Source organism: Cucurbita pepo, chromosome LG01, assembly GCF_002806865.2.
Source record: "Cucurbita pepo subsp. pepo cultivar mu-cu-16 chromosome LG01, ASM280686v2, whole genome shotgun sequence".
In the NCBI taxonomy this organism is placed as follows: Eukaryota; Viridiplantae; Streptophyta; class Magnoliopsida; order Cucurbitales; family Cucurbitaceae; genus Cucurbita; species Cucurbita pepo.
The window spans coordinates 9,861,860-9,886,393 of record NC_036638.1 but is presented as its reverse complement, the minus strand read 5'-3'; the positions used below and the strand labels follow the sequence as shown (position 1 = coordinate 9,886,393).

At 36.0% G+C, this 24,534-nt stretch overlaps 5 protein-coding genes and 6 non-coding genes across 16 annotated transcripts; 10 read left to right on the top strand and 1 right to left on the bottom strand.

Annotated features, from left to right (window-relative positions):
• Nucleotides 1-1,365: 1,365 nt before the first annotated feature.
• On the top strand, nucleotides 1,366-3,270 carry LOC111780419 (F-box protein At1g67340-like). Its single transcript, XM_023660819.1, has 2 exons — nucleotides 1,366-1,971; nucleotides 2,136-3,270. Exons 1-2 carry the CDS (start codon nucleotides 1,489-1,491, stop codon nucleotides 2,865-2,867), a joined length of 1,215 nt encoding a protein of 404 aa, XP_023516587.1. The 5' UTR covers nucleotides 1,366-1,488; the 3' UTR covers nucleotides 2,868-3,270.
• Nucleotides 3,271-5,511: 2,241 nt separating this feature from the next.
• On the top strand, nucleotides 5,512-6,546 carry LOC111789870. Of its 3 annotated transcripts, none has more exons than XM_023670584.1 (3): nucleotides 5,512-5,612; nucleotides 5,918-6,198; nucleotides 6,342-6,546. In XM_023670584.1, exon 2 carries the CDS (start codon nucleotides 5,920-5,922, stop codon nucleotides 6,193-6,195), a length of 276 nt encoding a protein of 91 aa, XP_023526352.1. In that variant the 5' UTR covers nucleotides 5,512-5,612; nucleotides 5,918-5,919; the 3' UTR covers nucleotides 6,196-6,198; nucleotides 6,342-6,546. The 3 variants fall into 3 exon arrangements, with proteins under 3 accessions (XP_023526352.1, XP_023526360.1, XP_023526369.1); XM_023670592.1 differs by having other exon boundaries at nucleotides 5,521-5,612; nucleotides 5,918-6,203; XM_023670601.1 differs by lacking the exon at nucleotides 5,512-5,612 and adding an exon at nucleotides 5,665-5,750.
• A 574-nt stretch (nucleotides 6,547-7,120) lies between these two features.
• LOC111801312 (REF/SRPP-like protein At1g67360) lies at nucleotides 7,121-14,046 on the bottom strand. 4 transcript variants are annotated; one of them, XR_002816121.1, is made up of 11 exons: nucleotides 13,764-14,039; nucleotides 11,915-12,024; nucleotides 11,623-11,691; nucleotides 11,327-11,442; nucleotides 11,198-11,252; nucleotides 10,640-10,760; nucleotides 10,486-10,533; nucleotides 10,317-10,411; nucleotides 10,106-10,215; nucleotides 8,549-8,779; nucleotides 7,620-7,931 (listed from the first exon to the last, which is right to left on the bottom strand). XR_002816121.1 is itself a non-coding variant. In XM_023685275.1 (10 exons), the coding sequence occupies exons 1-10, from the start codon at nucleotides 13,858-13,860 to the stop codon at nucleotides 8,755-8,757; spliced, it is 846 nt and encodes a 281-aa protein (XP_023541043.1). In that variant the 5' UTR covers nucleotides 13,861-14,043; the 3' UTR covers nucleotides 8,547-8,754. The 4 variants fall into 4 exon arrangements, 3 of the variants coding, with proteins under 3 accessions (XP_023541052.1, XP_023541043.1, XP_023541031.1); XM_023685275.1 differs by lacking the exon at nucleotides 7,620-7,931 and having other exon boundaries at nucleotides 8,547-8,779; nucleotides 13,764-14,043; XM_023685263.1 differs by lacking the exons at nucleotides 7,620-7,931; nucleotides 8,549-8,779 and adding an exon at nucleotides 8,781-9,836 and having other exon boundaries at nucleotides 13,764-14,046.
• A 3,312-nt stretch (nucleotides 14,047-17,358) lies between these two features.
• On the top strand, nucleotides 17,359-20,711 carry LOC111808213 (60S ribosomal protein L17-2-like). Its single transcript, XM_023694061.1, has 7 exons — nucleotides 17,359-17,455; nucleotides 17,579-17,615; nucleotides 17,759-17,799; nucleotides 19,769-19,999; nucleotides 20,094-20,196; nucleotides 20,291-20,358; nucleotides 20,446-20,711. The coding sequence occupies exons 1-7, from the start codon at nucleotides 17,453-17,455 to the stop codon at nucleotides 20,512-20,514; spliced, it is 552 nt and encodes a 183-aa protein (XP_023549829.1). The 5' UTR covers nucleotides 17,359-17,452; the 3' UTR covers nucleotides 20,515-20,711.
• Nucleotides 18,049-18,178, top strand: LOC111783031. The gene has a single exon (XR_002813261.1). It is a non-coding gene; the product is annotated as a small nucleolar RNA snoR74 (small nucleolar RNA).
• On the top strand, nucleotides 18,315-18,444 carry LOC111783051. Its single transcript, XR_002813268.1, has one exon. It is a non-coding gene; the product is annotated as a small nucleolar RNA snoR74 (small nucleolar RNA).
• LOC111783045 lies at nucleotides 18,581-18,710 on the top strand. The gene has a single exon (XR_002813266.1). It is a non-coding gene; the product is annotated as a small nucleolar RNA snoR74 (small nucleolar RNA).
• Nucleotides 18,847-18,976, top strand: LOC111783038. Its single transcript, XR_002813265.1, has one exon. It is a non-coding gene; the product is annotated as a small nucleolar RNA snoR74 (small nucleolar RNA).
• On the top strand, nucleotides 19,210-19,338 carry LOC111783025. The gene has a single exon (XR_002813260.1). It is a non-coding gene; the product is annotated as a small nucleolar RNA snoR74 (small nucleolar RNA).
• On the top strand, nucleotides 19,414-19,541 carry LOC111783057. Its single transcript, XR_002813271.1, has one exon. It is a non-coding gene; the product is annotated as a small nucleolar RNA snoR74 (small nucleolar RNA).
• A 535-nt stretch (nucleotides 20,712-21,246) lies between the features above and the next one.
• Nucleotides 21,247-22,010, top strand: LOC111808222 (probable signal peptidase complex subunit 1). The gene is made up of 2 exons (XM_023694072.1): nucleotides 21,247-21,355; nucleotides 21,583-22,010. The coding sequence occupies exon 2, from the start codon at nucleotides 21,583-21,585 to the stop codon at nucleotides 21,862-21,864; it is 282 nt and encodes a 93-aa protein (XP_023549840.1). The 5' UTR covers nucleotides 21,247-21,355; the 3' UTR covers nucleotides 21,865-22,010.
• The last annotated feature ends 2,524 nt before the right edge of the window (nucleotides 22,011-24,534 follow it).

Here is a 24,534-nt window from a genome sequence, read left to right as displayed (position 1 = left end):
CATTGAACGAACGCCCCTCGGATACCCCAAACACTAAAAGCACGATCTCTGGAAAATCTCCTTTGGACGGGAAAGAAAGCGACTGAATTAAAATAAATAATAATAATAATAATAATATTTTTGGAAATGATCAGAAAATAAAAAGGATTAGATATGCTTGTTGCCCTAAATGTCCCATCAAAACGCAGCGTTTTACGTTTTACGTTTTACGTTTAACGTTTAACGTCCAATCAAAGTAGCAGCCATAGGGAGGATTTTTGAAAGGTTGGATGGATGGTACAAGATCTTGAAATCAGGTACGTTGATTTGGGGGGTAACATCTACGGCGTTAAATGGTTGGCAACTCCAACACGGCCTCTTTTCGATGTGGGACCCTACGGATTAATACCCATTTCCAGCGGCCTCCAGTACTGCTAAAAAAAAGGAAAAAACTTCTCTACTTCGAGAAACAGCCACGAGAGGGGGACAGGTGGGCTCCACTTGGTGTTACGTAATTGGTCAATATCACTTCAACGGATCCACGTCATTTCCCCGGATTTTATTACTTATTTTTAATTTTATTACTACTTCACCCTAACAACATTTTTTGTTTTTCTAATGTTACGGTGACCTCACTACGGAAAGCTACATGCTAAGAACGGCGAGACAGTATTCACTGTGAAACGTCGTTTATTTTATTTATTTCCTAATTTGGAACTGATTTTTTTTTCAGATTCATTTCCTAATTTAAAATTTATTTTTTACAACAACTCCTTAGGATAATTGGTAGAAATTTACAATACAAAATATCCTTGAGTTTGTTGGTAAAAAGTAATTAAATTTAGTCTATTTTTTTAAATATTAATTAGAAAATAATTTTGAGAAATTAAGCTATTTATATAAATGGAAAATTATTTAATTGGCAATTATCCAAATTCTTAAATAGTTGATAACGACGCTAAGAAAAATTAGATAAAAAAGGGAATAAAAATAAAAATAAAAATAAAAATAAATTTCAAAGGTTTCATTTACTAAAACGGCTAAAGTTATCTTCGTTGTGCGTTTACTTTAAGAGCTTTCCGTTCAAAATTTTAAAATACGTCCACAGAAGAGAAAATAATGTCTTGTTGCTCGCCCTATGAGATCCTACACGAAATATTCTTAATAAGAGCTACGATGCCTTCATTTTTTGAATTAATAAATTTTAATTTGAAAAAAAAAAGAAAAAACAGGAAAATAAGAATTATTAGATTTTACAGAATTATTGAGAAATAAATAAAAGGAAAAAGAAAAGAGAAATAAAAATAAAGGGCATAAAAATTCCATGTTACTGACAGCTGGGTATCATATTTGAGGATCCTTAAGCATTGTCTTAGTTTGCTGTGGTTTATATTGGAAGAGGGGACCTATAATTTGGTCCAGACTATATAACGCTTCCCATTTGGTTTTAAAGTTTTACACATACAAAAAGCGAGAGAGGCGTGGATATCACCCCAACAACAATCCTCCATGAGAACTCGAAGAGGCCTCTGTTATCCTCGTCTTCAATCCCCCTTCTTTTCCGACAACCGTGTTCGAAAAAGAACACACGATGCCGCCGCCGCCGCCGCCGACCACCACTTCTGCCGTAAGAGGAACAAGCCCTCTCCCGGCATCAAAACACCCACTTCCGATTTGTTCGATTCCTTGCCGGACGACCTCGTCATTTCTATTCTCTCTAAACTCAGCTCCGCCGCTTCCTCTCCCTCCGAGTTCATCAANTTTTTTTTTTTTTTTTTTTTTTTTTTTTTTTTTTTTTTTTTTTTTTTTTTTTCTAATTTTGGGTTCAGATGCAAAAGATTAAACAGTTTAGGACTTAATCCCGTTGTATTATCAAGAGCTTCACTGAAGATTTTTGCAATTAGCGGTCGGAACTGGACGGAATCGGCTCACCGGTTTCTGAAACAGTGCTCCGACGCCGGCAACGTCGAGGCCTGTTATACTCTCGGCATGGTTAGTTCTAATTTTGTTGTTTTTTTTTTTTTAAAAAAAATTTATTTATTCTAATCCTATTTTGAAAGTTATAAACATTCCCCTTTTTTTTTTTTTTTGTGTGTGTGTATTTTAAAACCAATTAGTAATTCGGGCATTGATTTATTTATTCTTATGTGACACAGATTCGTTTCTACTGTTTGCAAAATCGAGGAAGTGGGGCTTCTCTAATGGCCAAGGCGGCGATTTATTCCCACGCGCCGGCGCTTTACTCACTCGCCGTCATTCAGTTCAACGGCAGTGGTGGCTCCAAAAATGACAAGAATCTCCGTGCCGGAGTTGCTCTTTGCGCACGTGCCGCTTTCCTCGGCCACATCGATGCCCTTAGGGAACTTGGTCATTGTCTCCAAGACGGTTACGGTGTTCGTCAGAACATAACGGAGGGTCGTCGGTTTCTTGTTCAGGCTAACGCGCGTGAACTCGCCGCCGTGCTTTCGTCGGAGGCGGGGTCGTCCGTTACCGCATCGCGTACGTGTCTGACGTGGAATCCTCATCCTCACCACCGTCACGTGACGGGTTCGGCATGTCCGTTGTTAAGCGATTTTGGTTGTAATATTCCGGCGCCTGAGGCTCATCCAGCGAGTCAGTTTTTGGCGGAGTGGTTCGCGGCACGTGGGGGGTCGCCGGGGGATGGTTTGAGACTATGTTCGCACGTGGGGTGTGGACGACCAGAGACGAGACGGCATGAGTTTCGTCGATGTTCCGTTTGTGGTGCCGTTAACTACTGCTCACGTGCGTGTCAAGCGTTGGATTGGAAACTCCGCCACAAGATGGATTGCGTTCCTGTGGAACGTTGGCTTGATGATAACGGTGACGGTGGGGCCGATGGGGTTGATGATATGATGGACGAAAGTTAAAAAAAAACAAAAAAACAAAAAAACAAAATTTAAACTAAAACGAGAAATGACAGTGACGGTAGCCGTTTCTTAACGTCGGCGGCTTCTCGTAATTTCAGCCGGAGAGACGTGAAAGTAAAGGGAGAGAATAAAGAAAAGGAAAAGAACGACGAAAGGCCATGTTTTTATTTTTATTTTTTGGTTTAATTATCTTGTAACCATGGCCGCCGTATCGGCGCGGCGCTGCGCGGCGGGGCTTTTGTTGTCCTTCAGTGTACAGGGCGGCGGTGCCTTTTTTTTTTCTTTTTTTAATATTTTTGAAGGTTCGGGGCCTAATTTTGTACTATAGAGCAATCAGTAATTTACCACCGGTCCCTCTTATTTAGGTAATTATAATTTCAGATTAAAATATCCATTTTTTTAATTTCTTTTCCGTTTTTTTTTTCGAATTAAAATTATTCCTAGGCTCGTTTCCTACTGAACATTGAAACGGCACCGTTTCGATTTCAAATATGGATTGCTAAAACCGGATTAAATAATTACCTCTTATTTAGGTAATTATAGTTTCAGATTAAAAAATCCATATTTTTAATTTCTTTTCCATTTTTTTTTTCGAATTAAAAATATTCGTAGGCCGTTTCCTGCAGCACATTGAAACGGCACCGTTTCGATTTCAAATATGGATTGCTAAACCCGGATTCTGTAAATGTGGCACGACATGATGGCTACCATAAAACGACGCCTAATGAAACGTATTTAAAAGGCTAAATAAGTAGAGTAGTTTTAAATTTTGTATTTTTCTAAAAAAAAATATCTTCATAATTATAACATTTAAACAACTCTCAAAAATACCCTTCTTTCCATTTTTTTAATTAGAAAATATTTTTATTTTTCCAAATTAATATTAAAAAGTTTAGAGATAATCTATGAAATAATAATAAATGATTTTCGTCCGAATTTTTTAAACATTTTTTTATCATAAAAAAATTTTAATACTATTTTTTAAATGGAGGAGTATTTTTTAATTTAAAAAAAAAAAAATTAAAGGGTATTTGTAAAATTGGTTAAATTTAATGTTATATTTAAAATTAGATAAATAAGAAAGTAATTAATAATTAAGAGAGGGTTTTATGGATGAACAATGGCAGTGAAAACGACAGCGTCTTCACAAATTTCAAAACCTCCAAAATAACAACCGCATCGCAAGAATCAAGCGTGTCTTTAAAAGGGAAAGAATTCACTGAATTGGGCATAAATATTAGGTAATGACAAATTGCAAAAATTCATTAATTATATATTTTTTTATTTATTTAAAAAATATTTTATTTTACTTTCGTGTAGTCAAAAAGGTTGAGGGCAAATAATACATTTAAGNAAAAAAAAAAAAAGTGGAGAGTCCAACATTTTGAAGTGGTCGACAAAGGTTGTTTGGGAATTCGTTAATGGTGTTCAAAAAGGTACCCATAAACTCACGACGCCAACAGTAGACGTTAAAATATTTAAAATTAAAATTAAAAATAATAAAAATATGTTTAATTAACTGGGGGAAGAAATTAAAAGGTAAATTGGGAATAGAGTAGGTGGCGTCTGGAAAGGGAGCGGTGGAATCACTGACCTAAACAACATACATTTATCAACAAATCTGTGAACCAAATCCTCCCATTCACATTTCATTGTTTCCTGATTGCTTTCCTTTCATTACTTACTAGATTTCGCTTTTTTTCTCTCTTTTTTACTTTTTTTCAACACAAAATTATAATTTTCTTTTACCAAAAAAAATATAATTATTTACGCAAAATTTCATCGGTTAGATGATGAAAGTCCTCATCCACTAATTTAGGGAATGATCGTGGGTTTAGAATGAAGAATACTTTCTCCATTGGTATTAGGCTTTTTTGGGAAGCCTAAAGAAAAATCATGATAGCTTATGCTCGAAGTGGACAATATCATATCATTGTAGAGAGTTGTGTTTGTCTAACATCATCGACTAACGAATTTTGTTTTTCAATAAATGTGGTAGAAGTATACACGGGTTGGATTGGATAAATTTTTTTGGAGCAATTTGAAGTTGTTGATTCTTTGTGGTTGGTGATACGAGCATCCTGATCAAACCCCATTATGTTGATTTGGTTCGTCATGTTTTGGAAAAAAAAAAAAAAAAAATTAACCCTAAACCTAAATCGAATTGTTTTTTAAAATTTAACTCAAATTTAATAACCTAACCTTTGTGATTTAGGTTGGATAGTTCGAGTTGGTCAGGTTATCGGATTATATGAACATTTGTTTGATTTTTATTATTTATATTTTGTATTGGTAATTAATACAAAAGTTTGATATATATCTTATTTGAAATGATAAATAATATTTTATCTTTAGGTAAGAAATGGAACTCCTATTTAATTATTATTATAAAAAAAATAAAAAAAAAACTGTTTCAAAGCAGCAGTTATGGTATTTTGTTATTTATTCAATGATATTTAATGCTGCTACCTCATCAGCGGTGACATGAATACTTCCATAATAAAAACAAGGGAAGGACATTCTTGGAAAATCACATTCATTAAATGGGCCGGGCCAGAGGTTGTCCAGGTCCAGAGTATTTGGGCCTGTGGGCCTGAAGCTTAATTGAATGGGCCTAGCAATGCCTCAAATGGAAATAACGGGCGTTCTTGTATTCTCATTCTTCGAGTACATTTCTACGGAGGGCGAACTGCTGGCTGATATTTACTGAGGAAGAAATCTTAATTCCTGCAATCGATTTTCGAGGTAAGCTTTCGATTGATGTTGATTTCTTATCGTAGGTGTATTGAATTCGGAAAATTTCTTCAAAATCTTTTCAATTTTTGTTGTTGAATAAACTTAGGGCTTTCACCGGAGAATTTGTCGATCGGGTTTGTTTCTTAGGTAATCTCAGAAAGAAGATTTGGAGAGATCATGATTGTGTCTGATTCACCTATGTTCTTTGATTTTCTTGAGCGGAAACCATGATATTAAGTGAATTGCATGTTCAATTATTGTTTATTCGGCGTTTTTTCCCCGTTTGATTCGTTAGTATCTGTGGAATATACTAGAAATGAAGTTCATCATGGAGTTTGCTGAGAATTTGGTACTAAGACTTATGGAGGATCCAAAAGAGAGGGATCGGAAGTTCCGAGAGCACGTGTACGCGGTGAAGGATCGATGCCAAAAGACGAAGGAGATGTGGAGCTATCCAATCCGTCCTTACGGATTTTGGACATTTGAGCGCCACAATTGTCAGCTGCGGTGGGACGCACAAATCAGCCAGGTTCCTGGTAGGAGGGATCCTTACGATGATTTGCTTACGGACATCAACAATAACTCCAAGTGATAAGTAAGGTTCTGTTTCTGTGCATTTTTCGTATCCAATTTGATTGAATTAGAGAACTGATTGAAACTTGAAAACTTCTGGGCTTTTGGAGAGATATACCAATAGATAGATCCCTCTGATGTTGTTGTTCTTGAAATACTTTGCAGGATGTTTGGTAGAGCTCTGAAATCTGTGGTGGTATCTGGGAAGCTCCCAAGCAATTGTTTGAACGTTTATTTTGTTGTTGTTTAAACTGGAGAAGTACCTTGTGGGTTGTATTGTCAAACGGAGATTTTGCTGCTGGAATAAACGTGCTTTTTAGCTCATAAGATATATTTCAAGCTGGTGAATTTGAGCACATTGTTTTTCTAATGCCCTCATCGGATGCATTTTTCATTATTTATATCCATATATCACCCGATCAGGTTCGAATTTATTGCAAACTATCATAGCTCCTCAGAGCTCACCCTCGTGGACTGGTGTGAGGAGTACTCATTTGAGAAAGAACTTGGTTCCGACGAAATGGAGGACTGCCCCACTATTAGAGTATCCGTGGAGGACAAGACAAAACCTCGTCCAGTTCCACCTTTGACATAGACTTACAGCATACCATATCGAAAATCAACCCTCAAAGGCGCAGAAAGGAAGAAAAAAAAAACGGATAGTGAGAGAATGAGTTAGGGAGTTTTTGCTTCGACCCACTACCGTCACAGATATTTTGTCAACACAACTGCCTTGTCGACACTTACACTCTTGACGCACTTGTGATACCTTTCATGCAACCTTCATGTTCATTTTTCTAATTGTCTTGTCCGACTAGACGCATAAAGTATGACTCAATTGAGATGGAAAATCAAGCCCCATATTTTGAAAATGAGTCGACAAGTCATGAAAAATTTTAATTATTAAGAACAAACTATAATATAGCTTTTTGTTGGGAGGGAACTAGAGGTACTGTCGTTCCTGAAAGGCCAGAAACTTCAATTTATAAATAAAGCAGATACGGTTGAATCCCTTTGTTCACTAGTTCTTGAGGCCAGCATTGTGGTGTGTCCATCACTCTTGTCTCCCCGTTTTAGCTAGACAGGACTGAATTTATTATCCTTCCTCCACGCACATGGAAACTAAAACTTCAGTTATTTGTCCAAACTATATACAAACATTGAGCTAGTCCCATATCAACATCTAATATGAACCATATACTCTTGCAAACCAGGTGACTAGGTGTTGAAACTAAAAACCCTTTTCTAGTTTGGAACCGAAACCGACTCGGATTCGGATTCGGATTCAGAATCGGAATCTGAACCCGGATTGTTCTTCGGTGGAGCTTGTTCAGGAGTAGTTGGAGGTGCTTCTTTCTTCTTGGCCTCGCCCTGCTTAAATGCCTCAGCTATCTCACTCAGAGGAACTTCAGGACAATAGTCAAAGACGTGGTAGCCCTTCTGCCTCATATCTTTCACCTTGCAGTTGTACCTCTCCAACCACTGAGCCGCAGTTGGCACTGCCATGTCTGCGAACTTGTGGAACGATGGAAGCCGGTTGAGACATGCCCAAACCTTCACTCCTTGGGTTAGAACCAACTGCTTGTACCCGTTCGCTGCATAGTAAAACGCTGCGCGTGGTCCGCTCGTTTGAAACTCATTCACAAGTTCTTGCCCAGTTCCAGCAGCTTTTTGGATACAATGCTGCGTAATTTGAACGGCTTGTTTCGCCAGAGGAGGGGCACGCTTATCAAATTCATTTGTCGCTTTGTCAACCTGCAACAAACTTCACACCACGATTAGAAATGTTCATTTCAGCCAGGGATCATTATCCCAGAGAACACATAATGTTTTCTATTAGTCCCTCTTATAAATTACGAACGAATTCACCATTTCATCTTTCACTGATCTTCTTCCGTGGAAAGGACGGGCAAAAAAAAACGCACACTCCGTAAGGTCGGCCATAAACTCATATTCATTCTACACTAGTCTGAAATAGATTTAAACGCATCTTTTTTTCCTGAATAGATCGTTGAAACTCAAATTTCAACCGTATCTACCAGGTATGATCATATATGAATTGTACTTCAGTCGGCCAATCGGAGACACTGGAGTTTAATTAATTTTATTTCAGGGTAAAATGATTTCCCGATGATTCTCATCATATAGAGAAGGTTGGAGAACTAAATTCATCGTAGTAATCAAGATTTCAGAGTTGGATTTAGTGAAAAAAAATATGGAATGCAAAACATCTCAATCTAATCAATCACCAGCCAGAACGATCTTCGTCCGACAATCGATTGAATCGCAGAAAACAATCTAAAAATTAATATACATACTGATCCAAGAAAGTCATCTAAAGAGTCCAAACGATTAAAGAAAACAAAGAATACCTTCTCGTCAAGAAAAACAAGAACATCATCAGGTGCGATTCGGAGCTTCTCGTAGGCAGGAGCTACAACTGTGTTAACAGCGCTCTCCACACTTTCAACCGCAGATCTCAGAGGTCCGGAGTTCTGCTTCGCGTAATCATACAGATTCGTAACACATACAATCGTCTGAATCACAGCGATCCTAACAAAACCTAGATGTTTCAGCTCTAGATTCTGCCTTTCGTTCTCCATCTGTTAATTCCGATCGATCAACACCGCAATTGCTTGCGTAGACAAAAAGAAAAAACAAATGATAACAAAATTTTATCCGCACACACAAAGAGATTCAACAGCCTTACGGTGATGTGCTCCGGAAATTTGCTACTCCACTATTCCTTCGCTGGAAAGAAAACGAAGATCAAAACGGCTTGAATTTATATTTTATACAATCACCATTCGTCAGCGTAATTTGCCGCGTTCTGTTCGTTGGATTTTTCGTCGGCCGCTCATCCAACGGTTAAGGTAAGAATACGCCAATGGTGGGGCCCATGATCGCATGGTTTTAGGAGAATCTTATTCTTGGCTAAGGATTTGATGGAGTTGGAGAAAGCAGACAGGGATGGGAAGAGGTAATTTTGCCGTGATTCCATATTCCAGTAGATGTTTCCAGAAGGACACGTGGCGACAGATGAGATTCACGGTCCAGAAGGACCACAGTATTTTAAATTACTTAACCAAGATTATAAAATTAAGAGGATCCCACATTTATTCTTTATATATTAAATATTCTTTTATGAATGAATATTCTTTAAGAATAAACGTGACATATTTTGAAAAATATTATAATATTATAACTCCAAATCTCCGACCTCTTTATTCAATAAAGTATATTTGGGCTATTAAAAGCCCATCATACCTATCTGGGCCAGGCCCATTTACGTTTTGGGCTACTCTGTTGCATCCACATGTTCTTTAAAAACGATCTATTGTGAAATCTTCGATAGCAGTTTGAAAATACCCTTTCATGGGATCAAATTATCAAGAATTTCACCTGAAATCTTGAATATGCGAGTTCTTCTCAACACTCGTTGAGAAGAGACTTTCAATCGGCTCAAATGATCGAACATAATGACAAAAGTCCTTAAATCCTTTCTAAAACGGTCTCTATGCTCATTCAGGCTAGTCTAGAGAAATCTTCGATCACTATTCCAAAGACCCTTTCATAGGATATCAAGTCCCTCGTTGAGAAGAGACTTCCAACCGGCTCAAATCATCGAACATGATGACAAAAGTGTCGAAGTGAAAACTACTATGAAAAAGATTCATGGCAATACCAAGACGAAAATTAATAATAATAACAATAGCATCAGCATAATCAGTGGCATGGCCACAACATATCATCATCTACCTATACTGAAATTTGTAACAATCCAAAGAACATCAAGTAACTTAGGCACTAGTATTTCTTAGGGTTCTACAGTTTTTTTTTTTTTTTTCTATCTTTTTTTTAATTTTGTTCCCTCGATGCTAATATCATCAAAATAAACAAATAATAATTAGTGTGACAGATTATTCTACCTGTAATCCAGTGTTAGAAGAAGGTTGTAAGAAGGCATATCTTCAATCCGTAACACATCATCCATTAAAAGTTCTTTCTCCAACTGAGCTCTGGTGGACTTCAACACATCCTACCACAAACAGATAATTTGATTATTTATCTCATTTTTGCTAACCTCTGTTTGCAGAGTGAAAATTTTTAAATCTTGAAGGATATCATATTTATTCTTACATTGAACTCCATGTAGGTAGCATTTCTTTCCAGCCATTGTTTGTCCATAACAACGAAGGCCACGCAGTAAAGCAGGTCAAATGCCCATTCATTCTCTGTTTAGCAGAAAATACCATATGATAAGTAAATTCAAACTTGATATGTTGCAGGATTAAGTTTTGAGATTTACCTGATAACATCTGTAGGAAAACTGATCTGATAAAGGTCCTTGGTTTTGCTGCATTAAATTGATTAGAAATGAGAGGAGTAACGTATGTATCGTATAAAGATTGTGAGGTCACTCGAGCTTTGGACGAGTGTGCATAAATGGATTTGATACTCACAAACATCAAGATCAAGCATTTGCATTAGCATAAATGTGATGTTTACACCAGCAACAGCAAAGGGATATTCCCAAACTGCTGGCTTTCCTCCTTGTTTTCTCAATAGACGTTGGAAAGATGTCTGAAATGTAAAGGGAAAAGTAGGATTAGTGAAAGCATTATAAAATGTTACACTCGTGCTAGCAGATATTGTTCTCTTTGAGCTTTTCTTTTCGGGCTTTCCCTCAAGGTTTTAAAACGCGTCTACTATGGAGAGGGTCTAGCCGTACTACGATCAGTGTTTCGCACCTTTCGGTGACTGACTCTGATTTGTAACAATTCAAGCCCACCGCTAGCAGATATTATCCTCTTTGGGATTTTCCTTTCGGGTTTTCCCTCAAGGTTTTTACAACGCGTCTGCTAGTGAGAGGTTTTCACACCCTTATAAAGAATGTTTCGTTCTCCTCCCCAACCAACGTGGGATCTCCCAACTGGAGAGTTTTTTACCAAGTTCATAAACTCTTTCAGGTGAAAATAAACTACAAATTTAAATGAGTGAAATGAAGTTTGAGATCTTACTGAGAACGTCTTTGCAAAGAACAACAAATTCTCCAAAGAGATAAATCCAGCTCCTCTGGGTTAGGTAAAAGCTTTTCAGAGCAATGAAAAGGAGATAACATGACAAAAGGTAATACATGAGATAACAACCTAAAATCAGTTGATGGGTCTCTTCCCTGCCATCCCATTTCTTTCCATTGATCTGATACCAACGCCTGAAGCTCTTGATCAGGGTATGCTGCATACCACAGAGCTCTTAAAGCCTCCTGTTCTTGGTGAAATTTTCATAATAAGTATTCTAGAAAGCAAGGTGTACACGTAAAAGTAATAACATAATGATTTTGTAAAATGACACTAGAAGCAAATGTTATTAATAGTTTAGAAACTATTCCACATATGAACTCAAGTTGGTGTGCTTTGAGGAATCATCTGAGTACTAAACTAACCTGGTGGTCGATTCTTGAACCATCAAAGTAGACCTTCATGCGCTGCTTTAATCTTCTTAGCCTATCTTCCTGAGATCATGAATGTAAATGTTATTCTAAGGATATTAGCAATACAATGATTTTCATCAAGTTAAGGGACTCACAGTACAAACAAGAGCCAGAATGTCAAGGATCAATATAAATTCACCAAGAATTACGCCCACAATGGAAGTGGTAACTTTATGATTTATTTCTCAACTATTTCCCCTTCTTACTCCAATCAATTTGGAAGTTTATTTTTTTATTTACTTGCCTGTACTGGAGTCAGGTTGATACAAATTCGTTCAAAAGTTCCCTTCCGCTTGAAACAAATGCAAGTGATTCCCTTCCCAATCCAAGTTGGTGTTCCACACGTCACATGATCTGCACGTTAAACCATCGAGATTCAAATTTAACCTCAGTCATGAAACTATTGTCACTATATCAGCCAATACATGCTTGATGTCCTTTAATCCTGACTGAAACAAACCATAAAATAACTTGACTTGTGAATCACACTTGAGAAAAGCCATATATAACAGCAGCTTAAGTAGGAACCACTCCTGATGATTTTACTATGCTCGTGGAGGATGACTTCTTATTTATCAAGGTTATATGCCATGACAACAATACGGTAATTCCCAAGGCAGTAAAAAATTATATTAGCAACCAGTCTTATAGAGAAAAAACCACTATATCAGTTATGGTTGTGTTGCGTGCATCTGACTGAAACTTGCAGTAATTCCCAAAGAAGGCTGATTTTAATGCTTCTTAAAACGAGTTAACCAGGGAACATACATTTAAGAATGAGAAGGGATCGTTTAGAATGGCATACATGTAAGTATATTCCTAAAGGATCCAAAATAGCAATTGTTAAATGAACATGTTGATTCCACCCTAAATAGATAATGAACCTTCTCCTATTGGTTCCATTTCTGGCACAATTGACGCCAGTGTAGAGAGCCAAGGGGTTGGTCAGGGAAAAGAGAGATTCATAGTAGTATATATGTAACCGCTCAAGCCCACTACTCGCAGATGTTGTCCGCTTTGGCCCGTTACGTATTGTCGTCAGCCTCACGGTTTTAAAACGCGTCTGCTAGATAAAGGTTTCCACACCTTTAAAAGCAATGTTTTGTTCACCTCTCCAACCGATGTGGGATCTCACAATCCACCCCTCTTGGGGGCCCAACGTCCTCGCTGGCACACCACCCGGCGACTGGCTTTGATACCCTAACAGCCCAAGCCCACCGCTCACAGATATTGTCCGCTTTGGCCCGTTACATATTGCTGTCAGCCTCACGGTTTTAAAATACGTCTGCTAGGGAGAGGTTTTCATACCTTTATAATAAATGTTTCGCTCCCCTCTCTAATCGACATGGGATCTCACAATCCACCGCTTGGGGGCCTAGCGTTCTCACTCGCAAACCGCCTGGTGACTCGCTCTGATACCATTTGTAATAGCCCAAGCCTATCGCTAGCAGATATTGTCCGCTTTGGCCTGTTACGTACGTCAACCTCTTAAAACACTTATTAATATTGTGAGGCGGACAACAATACGTAACGGGCCAAAGCGGACAAATCTACTAGCGGTGGGTTTGGACTGTCACACTATAAGTGAGAAAAATTATCTTCATTAGTACGAGACATTTTGGGTGGTTCAAAAAGCAACAGTACTAGGGTTTATACCAAAGTAGATATCATCATACTAATGTAAAGATATATAGATGTCTGTTCCTCTTATCATTATGAAATATCACTGAATAACTCAGAAATCTCAGTTCATCACATTATTATCAAACCCGAGTCCTTTATTCTTTTGTTCTTCAGCGCGATGTAGTATGATCTTGATTTCTCTAATTAAGTTACAAATTAGCCACTAAACTACAGTATTCCTGAAAGACTCGAAAAATACGAAGAATGAAATACAATTTGAATCAACTTTACACATCCGTTCGATAAAGTGCTTCATGAGTTGTAATTAGGCGATTTGAGAAACGACAGCAAATGTTTGCATTCTATTCTAGCACAACTGCTTGCAGTAACGGCTAAAGATGGGACGATGACAAAGGAAAACAACAGCAAAAAGAGAAGAGACGATGCGAGAAGGATGGAGAGAGCATTACCAGAGGAGGAAGTGTGAGCGCAGCGGGAAATGGAGGATGAAGCAGGAGAGAGTGAACGAATTGGCGCGCAGCTTCTGTGAGTGTTGACTAAGCTCATCTCAGCGCCGAATAATCTTGTAATTCTCCGATTCCTCCAACCCTCAGTTCTCTTCTCCGACGCTTATCATCCGAATCACCGCAACTGAAATGAGATTATGAGACTAAGGGTTCTCTCTTTCTCATTCTATTGCTCTCGCGGGTGAACCATTTCTATTTTGCTCTCTTAAGACCGTTTTTTTTTTTAGCTTCCAACAATACGGGAATTTAAAATTTAAATCCAAATTTAATATAAATCTTATTGGAGTACTTCAATAAATACTAATTTAATTCTTTTAAATGAAATTTTTTAAAGCTAGCTAAATATTAATAATATTTTCATTCCCATGAATACAAATTTATTTTTCAAAAATCAACAAAGAGTAAATTTTAGATTTATTTATTAAGATAGAACTAAGTATTTAATCAAAATGAAATTTTAATCTTAAATATATTGATTTCCATGATTTTATTTTGGTTCTTAATTTTTAAAAATTTATAATTAAATATTTTGGTAAAATAATAAGTTTAATGTAATAAAATTTAGTTTAATGTATTTAGAAACTATATTTTGGTAATAAGCTTTTTAATTTTTTTTAATCATAAATATTAAGGGTATTAATATTACTTTTCAATGTTAAAAATACTATAAGTTTCTATTTAAGACCATTTTATTTTTTAAATTAAAATTTATAAAAGTTTATATATATATATATATATTTGGATAAAATACAAGTATTTATAAATTTAGGCTAATATTTTTAATTTTGATGTGAAATTTAAATGGATTATTATTGATGGGAAAAGATGTTGAATTATTGGGTGAGGTTTTTTACCCACCACGAGGGAATCTGTCCGAAAAATGCCCCGACCGGAAGCATCCAAGGTGACATGAAAAACGGAGGAATAACAAAACACGAGAACACAGCGACGGTAGTTATGCCCTCATGAATGCCACCGACGCCACGTGGCCTTGCTCCCCGTTCACGTGCACGTGGCCGCTGTGACCCTTTTGTTAATGGTTGTTAGTTGATACGTATCATCCCATTAGGATTCCAAATCTTTTGGAATTATGTGTTTTATGTTTTCTAACTTTACGAAAATTCGTATAAATTAAAAATATTTATTTTTAGTATTTAAAATATAATCTTAATTTGACAACAAATTTTATTTTAAATTTCGCAATATTTAATTTTAATCATAAAAAAAATGTAATTAATTAAATTGTTTAGGTAAATAATGATATACTAACTCCATTGGTATGAGGCATTTTGTGAACCTCAAAGCAAAGCCGGGAGCTTATGCTCAAAGTGGACAATATCATACCATTATGGAGAGTCGTGTTCGTCTAACATGGTATCAGAGTCATGCCTAAAACTTAGTCGTGCCAATAGATTGGTAAATCCTCAAATATCGAACAAAGAACTCCAAAAGAAAATGAGTCAAGCCTCCTCGAAGGCAGTAAAAAATGACTAAGACTCTAAAAGAGTCGAGCCTCGATTAAGGGGATGAGACAAAAAATTTATAGTTTAGATCTCTCTAGTAAAAACGACAGCGAAATTCCTGATTATTCATTATATTTTTACAAACGATAGAATCATTATATAAAAAAGATCGAACACAGAGTTTTAATAAAAAAAAATTCCATTAAAGACTAAATTGGTATAAATTTAAAATACAAAAACTAACATGTTACCTATTAAAATTTATAGATTAAATTATTATAAATTTAATGAGGAGATCAAAATATATTTAAATTAAATAATTGTTCTGTAACATTTAAAAAATATGTAAACGGATTTATTAGGTATAATATTGGAACCAATCGTACGTATTACAAATAATTGAAAGATTGGGTCTTAATTAATTAACCTATTTTAAATTATTGTTTGACTTCTAATGAATTATAATTATTATAAATTATGAATTATTAGCCGTCAATAATCACAACGATTTATGAGCCAAGGAGTGATATGTGTTGGATATTGTCTGTCATAATCAATGAAATAATTAGACAGGCTACCTACTGGTCAAACCATGTTGGCATCAAATTTGGAAAGGAAAAAAAAACATTTAATTTGTTATTTAATTTTCCATGTTTCCGATAAAATAAATACCTAGAAGTCGACTCGAGAAATAATTTAAATGCACATGCAAGAGTAACGCTGGGTGTCCGATTGATAGGATTGCACCATTTAAATGAATTGTCGAAGTTTGAAAGGTATTGGAATTAATTTTGAGGATATTTAAGTGTAGCAAAGATATTTGGAAGATGTTCTCGCTCAACTGTAGGCTCGGTTATATCAATGCACACGAGGTGTAATCAAATGTCCATGAATCTCACCTAAAGTACAAAATTAAGAGATGCACACGAGCTCGAGTACTCTTGCCCAAATATTGCTTTATGAAGTCAATGCTATCACTTAATCATACACAATCAACTTATCGAACAAAGTTGGTTTTAGTTAAAAAAAAAAAAAAAAAAAAAATCGGGTTGGTTTAGTCAACTCGATCAACTCAAAAATAGAGTTATAATCCAACACTATCTTATTCTTAAAAGATTAGCATTTAATGTCTGTAACGATGTGTCGTGATTTCTAAATGATACGAATCCAACAATTAATCATTTGCATGGACTGGAATGAGCAATTACGAGAAGCAATCCAAATAAAATTGAAGTATCAAATCAAGAAAATAATGAGTCAATGTCATTCTTATTTTCTTCCATTTCTATTCCTAAATTAGTCGATGTGGGACTTCCATCATCCAACACCTCCACTTAATCGAGGCTCGACTCCTTTGGAGTCTACCTTCGAGGAGGGGCTTGGCTCCTTTTCTTTAGGAGTTTTTTGTTCGATATTTGAGGATTTACCAATCTATCTATTGGCACGACTAAGTTTAGGGCATCGCTCTGATACCATGTTAGACGAACACGACTCTCCACAATGGTATGATATTGTCCACTTTGAGCATAAGCTCTCATGGCTTTGCTTTGGCTTCCTCAAAAGGCCTCATACCAATGGAGTTAGTATTCCTCACTTATAAACCCATGATCATTCCCTAAATTAGTCGATGTGGGACTTCCATCATCCAACAGAAATTATTGGTTAATGTACTTTGTTTGTAAAAATTGGTAAGGATACTGGAAGAACATCTACCTTTGCAAAAATAGAGCATTTTTAACGCTCATCACCAAATGTTTGAAATTTAAATTTAATCCGAGATATTAGTTATTAATTTACCATGGAGGGTAGATAAATAAATTTTATTTTTTAATAATGAAAAAAGCTCAACCGGGAAAATGGTAATTTCACATGTAATCTAAAAGTTGAGGGGCAAAAGCAGTCATTTGCCCTAATCAAACTCAAAAGGGGCTATTTTTGTCAATAATCCCACAAATTATAATTTTTATAAAATAACGGATAGAGAAAAGATAATAGTGGGCCTTTAAGCCCAGCCCAAATAAGAAGTCCACATGCTTCGGTGGTTCAATGGTTCAAGATTAGGGTTTTCCCTTTTACTATAAGTCACTCTAAAACTCTTCTGCCCAATTCTCTTGTCGCTGGCGTTTCTCAAGTCGGCATCAGAACAACAAAGAATTAGCATCACCCGCCATGGTACCGTACCTCTTCTAGATCTTCGACCTCCTTTTTCACCTCTTAATGTCTATTCAATGCTTATGATTCTTCACTCTCAGTAAGTATCTGAATTCAGTTGGATATTCATGTTCTTTTTAACAGGTTAAGTACTCAAGGGAGCCGGACAACCACACTGAGTGTAAGTTTATTCTTCTCTTATTGTTTTCTTGTTTGTATCATATGATTTTTTCGTCATACAGTTCTTAGTTTTTCACTAGTTTGAAGTTTTCGAGTAATGTTAGAAGTACGTAATCTAATACCTGTTTTCTTATTTCTGCTCAGCTTGCAAAGCACGAGGCTCCGATCTCAGGGTCCATTTCAAGGTAGCTTAGGAGCTTTATCTGGTTTATCCTTTCATTGATTTTTCCATTTCGCCAACCCCGTCAGTTTAGTGCAAATTTTATAGGTTTTCAATACGTTACTCATTTAATTGACATTTCATTGAATCTGTATAATTTGTAAATATTTTGTGGTTACTTTTTTGATTGTGAGTAATGCCATACACTTTTTAATTGTGAACTTAAGTAACTAGTTGTGCTGATCATCCAAGACTGCCTGTGAACAACCTGACGAAAAAAGCAGGGCTCTGTTGCCTATTTTATGAACAGTGCTCTCGTAAACTTCAGGAAAATCGAATGAATCATTATTGGGTGAACCTATGTACAGATAATTGCTGATGGTTCAGTAAATGATGCTATATTATCTTTGTAGGTCCTGTGTTAATATATATTTGATTGTTTATTTTTGGATTGCGCATGCAAGATAGATAATTTACAGTAATATAACTTGACGTAATGAATGTTGTGATTATATGAGATTTATTGTTTCGAACCTGATTAAAAAAGCAGGGTTTTGTTGCCTATATCGTGAATATTGCCCTTGTAAATTTCAGGAATATGGAATGTATCATTATTGGGTGAACCTATGTATAGATAATTGCTGTTGGTTCAGTAAATGATGCTACATAATCTTTGTAGTTCCTATGTTAATGTATATTTGATTGTTTATTTTTGGATTGTGCACTCAAGATAGATAATTTACAGTAATATAAATTGACATCGTGAGTGTAGTGATTATATGAGATTTCTTGTTACGAACCTGATGAAAAAAGCAGGGTTCTGTTGCCTATATAGTGAATAGTGCCCTTGTAAACTTCAGGAATATCGAATGTATCATTATTGGGTGAACCTACGTATAGATAATTGCTGATGGTTCAGTAAATGATCCTACATAATTTGTAGTTTTCTGTGATAATATATATCTGGTTGGTTATTTTTGGATTGCACGTGCAAGATAGATAATTTACAGTAATGTAACTTGGATGGTGTGAATGTGGTGATTATATGAGATTTCTTGTTACCAACCTGATGAAAAAAGCAGGGTTCTGTTGCTTATTTTGTGAATAGTACTCTCGTAAACGTCAGGGAAACTGATTGTATTATCATTGGGTGAACCTCTGTAGAACTATTTGCTGAAGGTTCAGTAAATGATGCTACATAGTTTCTGTCGTATTTTTCATATACTATCTGTAAGTTCATATAAAGAAAGATTGATGGTCCTTAGAGAGTCTGTTAGCTTATGTGCTTTCATCTTGGTCAGTGTGGTTAATTTTATTTTTGGAGTGACTTTTTATTAGTAATTTATACCCCGTTCTCCATAATATGTGGAGAATATTATTCCATTGCTTCATTTAAGTATGATTTTCTGAATCTTCCCTTGTCTGTAACCTGAGGAAAAAAGCAGGGCTCTGTTGCCTCCTGTGAATAGGGCTCTCGTAAACTTCAGGGAAACAAAGTGCATTGTTATTGGGTGAACCTCTGTAGATATAGTTGCTTGACGGTTCAGTAAATGATGCTACATTTGTGTTATAGCATGTTCTGTTGTTATTGTTTCATTTACTTGGAATTATAAGAAAGTTTTGATTAAATTACCTGATTAAAAAAGCAGGGCTCTCTTGCCTTCTGTGAATGGTGTCCTCGTTAAATTCAGGGAAACTGAGTGCATCGTTATTGGGTGAACCTCTGTAAAGCTAGTTGCTAAAGGTTCAGTAAATGATGCTACACAAACATAATATATCTAGTGTAACAAATATAGATCATGTCAGCATCCCCATTATAGGTTTTCAAATTATTTTATTGTAAAAGATTATAGTCTCTGGCATCTGAATTGCTTTACTAATTTGTTTGAAATATAGTATTTAAGTCTTGGGTCTATCAAATGGTTCAGTTGGCTCTTTCAAAGGGTTCTACATTGTTAAATTACTGAATCGACGATCTGTTTTCGTGTTTATAGAATACACGAGAGACTGCACATGCCCTCAGAAAGTTGCCCTTGGCCAAGGCAAAAAGGTACTTGGAGGATGTTCTCGCCCACAAGCAGGCTATTCCGTTCCGACGTTTCTGTGGAGGTGTCGGACGAACTGCACAGGCAAAAAATAGGCATTCAAATGGACAAGGACGCTGGCCTGTTAAATCTGCAAAATTTATTCTAGATCTTCTTAGGAATGCTGAGAGTAACGCTGAAGTATGTATTACCACCCCACCCCTCCTTAGTTGCTTATGGATCTCCTGAGTTTTATGTCTCGTTGAATTCTGAACATGGTAAAATCTTCATCCAGGTGAAAGGACTGGACGTTGATTCTCTCATCATATCCCACATTCAGGTGAACCAAGCACAGAAGCAAAGGCGTCGCACATACCGAGCTCACGGAAGAATTAACCGTACGGTTTCTAAGATCTCAAATAAAACTCTATTTTGTTTCACGTTAGAACATTACATACCATACGTTATTGAATTTGATATTTTGTTTTGCAGCCTATATGTCATCTCCATGCCACATTGAGCTTATTTTATCAGAAAAGAAAGAGCCCGTCAAGAAAGAGGTAAAATCTGGATCAGAATTTAACGCAATTTATCTTTATATATAAGGTTTTGGGCTTCTTGTTGAACTCTTCTTTATCTGGTTGCAGCCTGAGACCCAGTTGGCAACGAGTAAATCCAAAAAATCCCAAGCTCTCCGCAGTGGTGCTTCATCTTGATCAATATAATTACTGCATTATTTGTTTTTAAAACAGAATTTTGATACATTCATCATTCTATAGATGAGTTCTTCCGTATCCATTCCTCCCCTAATCTTGTAGTTTATGGTATCGGGATCGTGTTCGTTATGTCGGGAATTCTTTTATAAATTTTGGATATTCATTCCTTCTAAGCAAATCGAGACTTCTTTTTAACTTTCTGTGTTGGGTTCAGTTTACTTACAGTAGTTGTTGTGGATCAAACCGGGGATGGCACTTGATAATTTTTTAATCACTTATTTATCAGTTTCTAGTAGTAAATTTGATTTGGTTAGGTTATGGTCTTTTGATGGAACGGCTGTCTTTGTTGCTATCATAAATTTTAATACCAAAACATGACCAAAACAGAAAGAGGTTGATGATTAATTATTTATCTAATTGAATTTAAATTATTGATATGTGAGATATGGTACAACACTATTTTTTTCTTTTGTTATTTTAATTAAAGTATTCATTTTTCGATCATAATTTTGAAATATTTATGAATATAAAAGTAATTATAATTATTTATGTTTACCTAAAATATAATAAATAAATAAATAAAAATAATAATCGTAAATGTTTCGAAAGAGTAGGGTAATTTTTGTAATCGATCCTAATTAATTACTATTATATACTGTTTGCACGGTCGCGTAGATGAGGGGATCGATCGGACGGCTGAGATCTTACGTCTTAATTCTTCCGAATCAGAACCGGTAAATACATACCGCTCTGCGTTCTTCGTCTGATTCCTCAAAGCAATTGTCATATTCTAATTTCCTCCCGCGAGTCATTCCCCATCGGTCTGCAAATTCGCCTACAGGTTACTGCTCTCTCTCATCTCTCAGTTCTCGAATTCATTCTTGCTTTATTTGTATATTTTTAAATCTTTGTTCATAGCGCCAAGGATTTCCAATTTTCAAGATAGGTAGGGCTTTTCATTATAGTTAAATCTTTCTATGGAGTTCTCACTGATCTTTGTTCATTGATGTTCTTACGCTTCCTGCCGATTTGGATCTGACGATTATCTTCTAATTTTCCATGTTTTAGATGGATTGGCAAGGGCAAAAGCTAGCGGAGCAGATGATGCAGATTATGTTGGTTGCTTTTGCGGTGGTGGCCTTTTTGACAGGCTATGTTATGGAATCGTTTCGGATGATGATGTTGGTTTATGCTGGCGGTGTGGTTCTTACCACACTAATCACTGTTCCGAATTGGCCTTTCTTTAATCGCCACCCCCTCAAATGGCTGGATCCTAGCGTGGCTGAAAAATACCCTAAGCCGCAGCCGCAAGAGCCGGTGGTTTTGAAGAAGAAACCGACGAAGAAGTAGGTCAGTTTGATTGATCTTGTTCTTGGATTAGCATACAGTTCGAATCTTTGGATTTCTGAATGTACCGGAAATGATAATACATACGCTCTTTTTAAGAATTATAATTTTGAAGTTTTAGTGAAAGACATTTCTTTCATGCCCATGGCTATTGCTTGCCTTTGGTTGCGACTTTTGGGTTTCTTGGAAAGGGACCCCTTGTGTTTTTCTGTTGATGGTCGAAATAGATCAAATCATAATTAACATGTCCATATCCTCATAATTATAAGTTCTTGTTTGCTGTTCTTCCCCGGGGAAGAGTCTTTCTCCAATGAGAATCCAGAAAGTTTTTGGGCAGCACTCACCCTGGAGGAACTCCCTTTAGATCCTTTCGAAAAGTGGTTTTTCTCCGCTAGAAGATTTTTGCTACGTTAACTCATGCAGATAAACGGTCCGAAATTTCTTTCATTTGTTGAGACCGTGTTTACGAGGTTCAGGCAATAGAATTGTTTCTCTGGGTTATCAATTTTTTTGTTATTCTAAATTTATAATGTACAGGTGAAGAGCCTTAGACTAGACCGAATTAAGTTACCACACACCATATCCAGGGAGGCACAGAAATTTACATTATTCCTATGCAGTTGCTGTGAAATTAGGCATTCTTGCACTCTCTTATGCGCTTGAGTTTTTGAAGCTATTCTGCAACATGTTTTGTGTGAATTAGGAGTTCTTCGAAGGGCTGAAGGCCTTTGGATTCAATCAGGAGATTGTGTATTTATTTCACTTGAGTTACATAGCTAGAACATTAAGTAGTTAATGGCTTTACTAGCAATATGATACGAAAGTTGCAGGTCTTTTGGCTAGGACTATGAGGAAGGGATTTCTCATATAGAAATTATTATTTGGACGTGACTCGTGGACGAACATTTTTTTTGTTTTGCTTTGAACAATTACGTTTCCTTACCTCTTTGTGTACTGATGAGGTTTTTGTAGAATACCACAGTGGTTAGTACAAGAGTTTGTAATTGTGTTTGATATTGGCAGTTTGAGGATCTATGTTTCTCGACGTGTTACGATGATCTATGTTTCTAATGCTATAATTGAATTGTACACTGAACATTCATTAAAAATTCTATATCTGTTGGAAATCTTTTGGTGTTCGTACTCCATATCCCGCCCCACGAACAATGATGACGAGACCTGAGATTAGAATCATCCATGGTTATTGTATTTATCTCACTTGAGTTACATAGCTAGAACATTAGGTAGTTAATGGCTTTACTAGCAATATGATACGAAAGTTGAAGGTCTTTTGGCTAGGACTATGAGGAAGGGATTTCTCATATTATAGTTCACTCAGATTTATGTATTTCTAAGGAGTTTCTGAAATTTTGAAATTATTATTTAGACGTGACTCGTGGATGAACATTTTTTTTCGTTTTGCTTTGAATAATTACGTTTCCTTACCTCTTTGTGTACTGATGAGGCTTTTGTAGAATACCACAGTGGTTAGTACAAGAGTTCGTAATAGTGTTTGATATTAGCAGTTTGAGTGGGTAACGGTCTCGACGTGTTACAATGATCTATGTTTCTAATGCTATAATTGAATCGTGCACTGAACATTCATTAAAAATCATATATCTGTTGGAAATCTTTTGGTGTTCGTACTCCATATCCCGCCCCACGAGCAATGATAACGAGACCTGTGAGTAGAATTCATCCAGGGTTATTGTATTAAGGTGACAAAGACTCTGTGGCTTGGGATCTAATTTTGTGTATAGAGTGGAATGAATTTATAGGGTTTACTAGATTTATGAAGTAATTTAGTTATTCAGCTTTACGTTGTAACGATTCAAAGATTTAATTTAATTTAATTTTTTTTTTTAAATTTGTAACAATTTAGTCCATCCTTCTAGACTTTATAATTTGTAATTAATTTTTGAAATTGATTGTCCATAAACTAAGAAACCAAGTTAAATTTAGTCTCGAAAAGGTTTGGGAAACTAAATTGTTAGGTTATTAAGAGATTTAGAAAGTATATAAAGTTATATAAACTAAATTGTTAGGCTATGACTGTCGATCATGCTTGTTTAGGACGTGTTGTTTATGGCTGCATGTTCGTTTCCATGTTGTCTGTATGAAGGTGTACGACCGTTTACCAAAATCATATCTACCCATGTCATGGTTAAAATGCCTCAAAATATACGACTAGTGGTCTCTTTCTCCTTCCTTAGTTATATGCTATCAAAGTCGTGGTTGCCTAATCAATCGCTTTTAACTTATAACATTGTTTTTTTCAAATTGTTTTCAACGTATTTACTTGTTCACATTTTTCAAAACATTTATTTACATATGCATGCGCCGATGTTCACGAAGTCCAAAATTTTTACCAAAATTTTTACGGCTGACTTATTTATTGGACTATAGGAAGTGTATTATAGCAAGTGTAGCACAGCTATTGTTCTGCTGCTAATGGTGACATTCTGCCCGCCTGCTTTTGGAGGGTGCCCACTGTGGGCTGTGGGCAATGTGCATGTCGATCTTGTTCCAATTATTTAACAACAATTCTCAATTCTTAAAGCTTCTGGAAACTAAATTTATTTTCAGAAATAGAAATACTTTTAAGCACAACCGTCGGATCATTTTATTGTTTTAAAGCAATTGCCAAATGAGTTTCAAAATTTCTTATAAATT

Bases quoted from the DNA above. Each gene is read 5' to 3' on its own strand.
- LOC111789870 (XM_023670584.1), top strand. From the start codon at position 5,920: ATGAAGTTCATCATGGAGTTTGCTGAGAATTTGGTACTAAGACTTATG.
- LOC111801312 (XM_023685263.1), bottom strand. From the start codon at position 13,860: ATGAGCTTAGTCAACACTCACAGAAGCTGCGCGCCAATTCGTTCACTC. The intron at 11,253-11,326 runs GTTGTTATCTCA...TACCTAACCCAG, and splicing joins GACCCATCAACTGATTTTAG to AGGAGCTGGATTTATCTCTT. The intron at 10,534-10,639 runs GTGAGTATCAAA...AATTTAATGCAG, and splicing joins AATGCTTGATCTTGATGTTT to CAAAACCAAGGACCTTTATC.
- LOC111808213 (XM_023694061.1), top strand. The intron at 17,800-19,768 runs GTAGCTTAGGAG...TCGTGTTTATAG, and splicing joins ATCTCAGGGTCCATTTCAAG to AATACACGAGAGACTGCACA. The intron at 20,197-20,290 runs GTACGGTTTCTA...TTTGTTTTGCAG, and splicing joins AGCTCACGGAAGAATTAACC to CCTATATGTCATCTCCATGC.
- LOC111808222 (XM_023694072.1), top strand. From the start codon at position 21,583: ATGGATTGGCAAGGGCAAAAGCTAGCGGAGCAGATGATGCAGATTATG.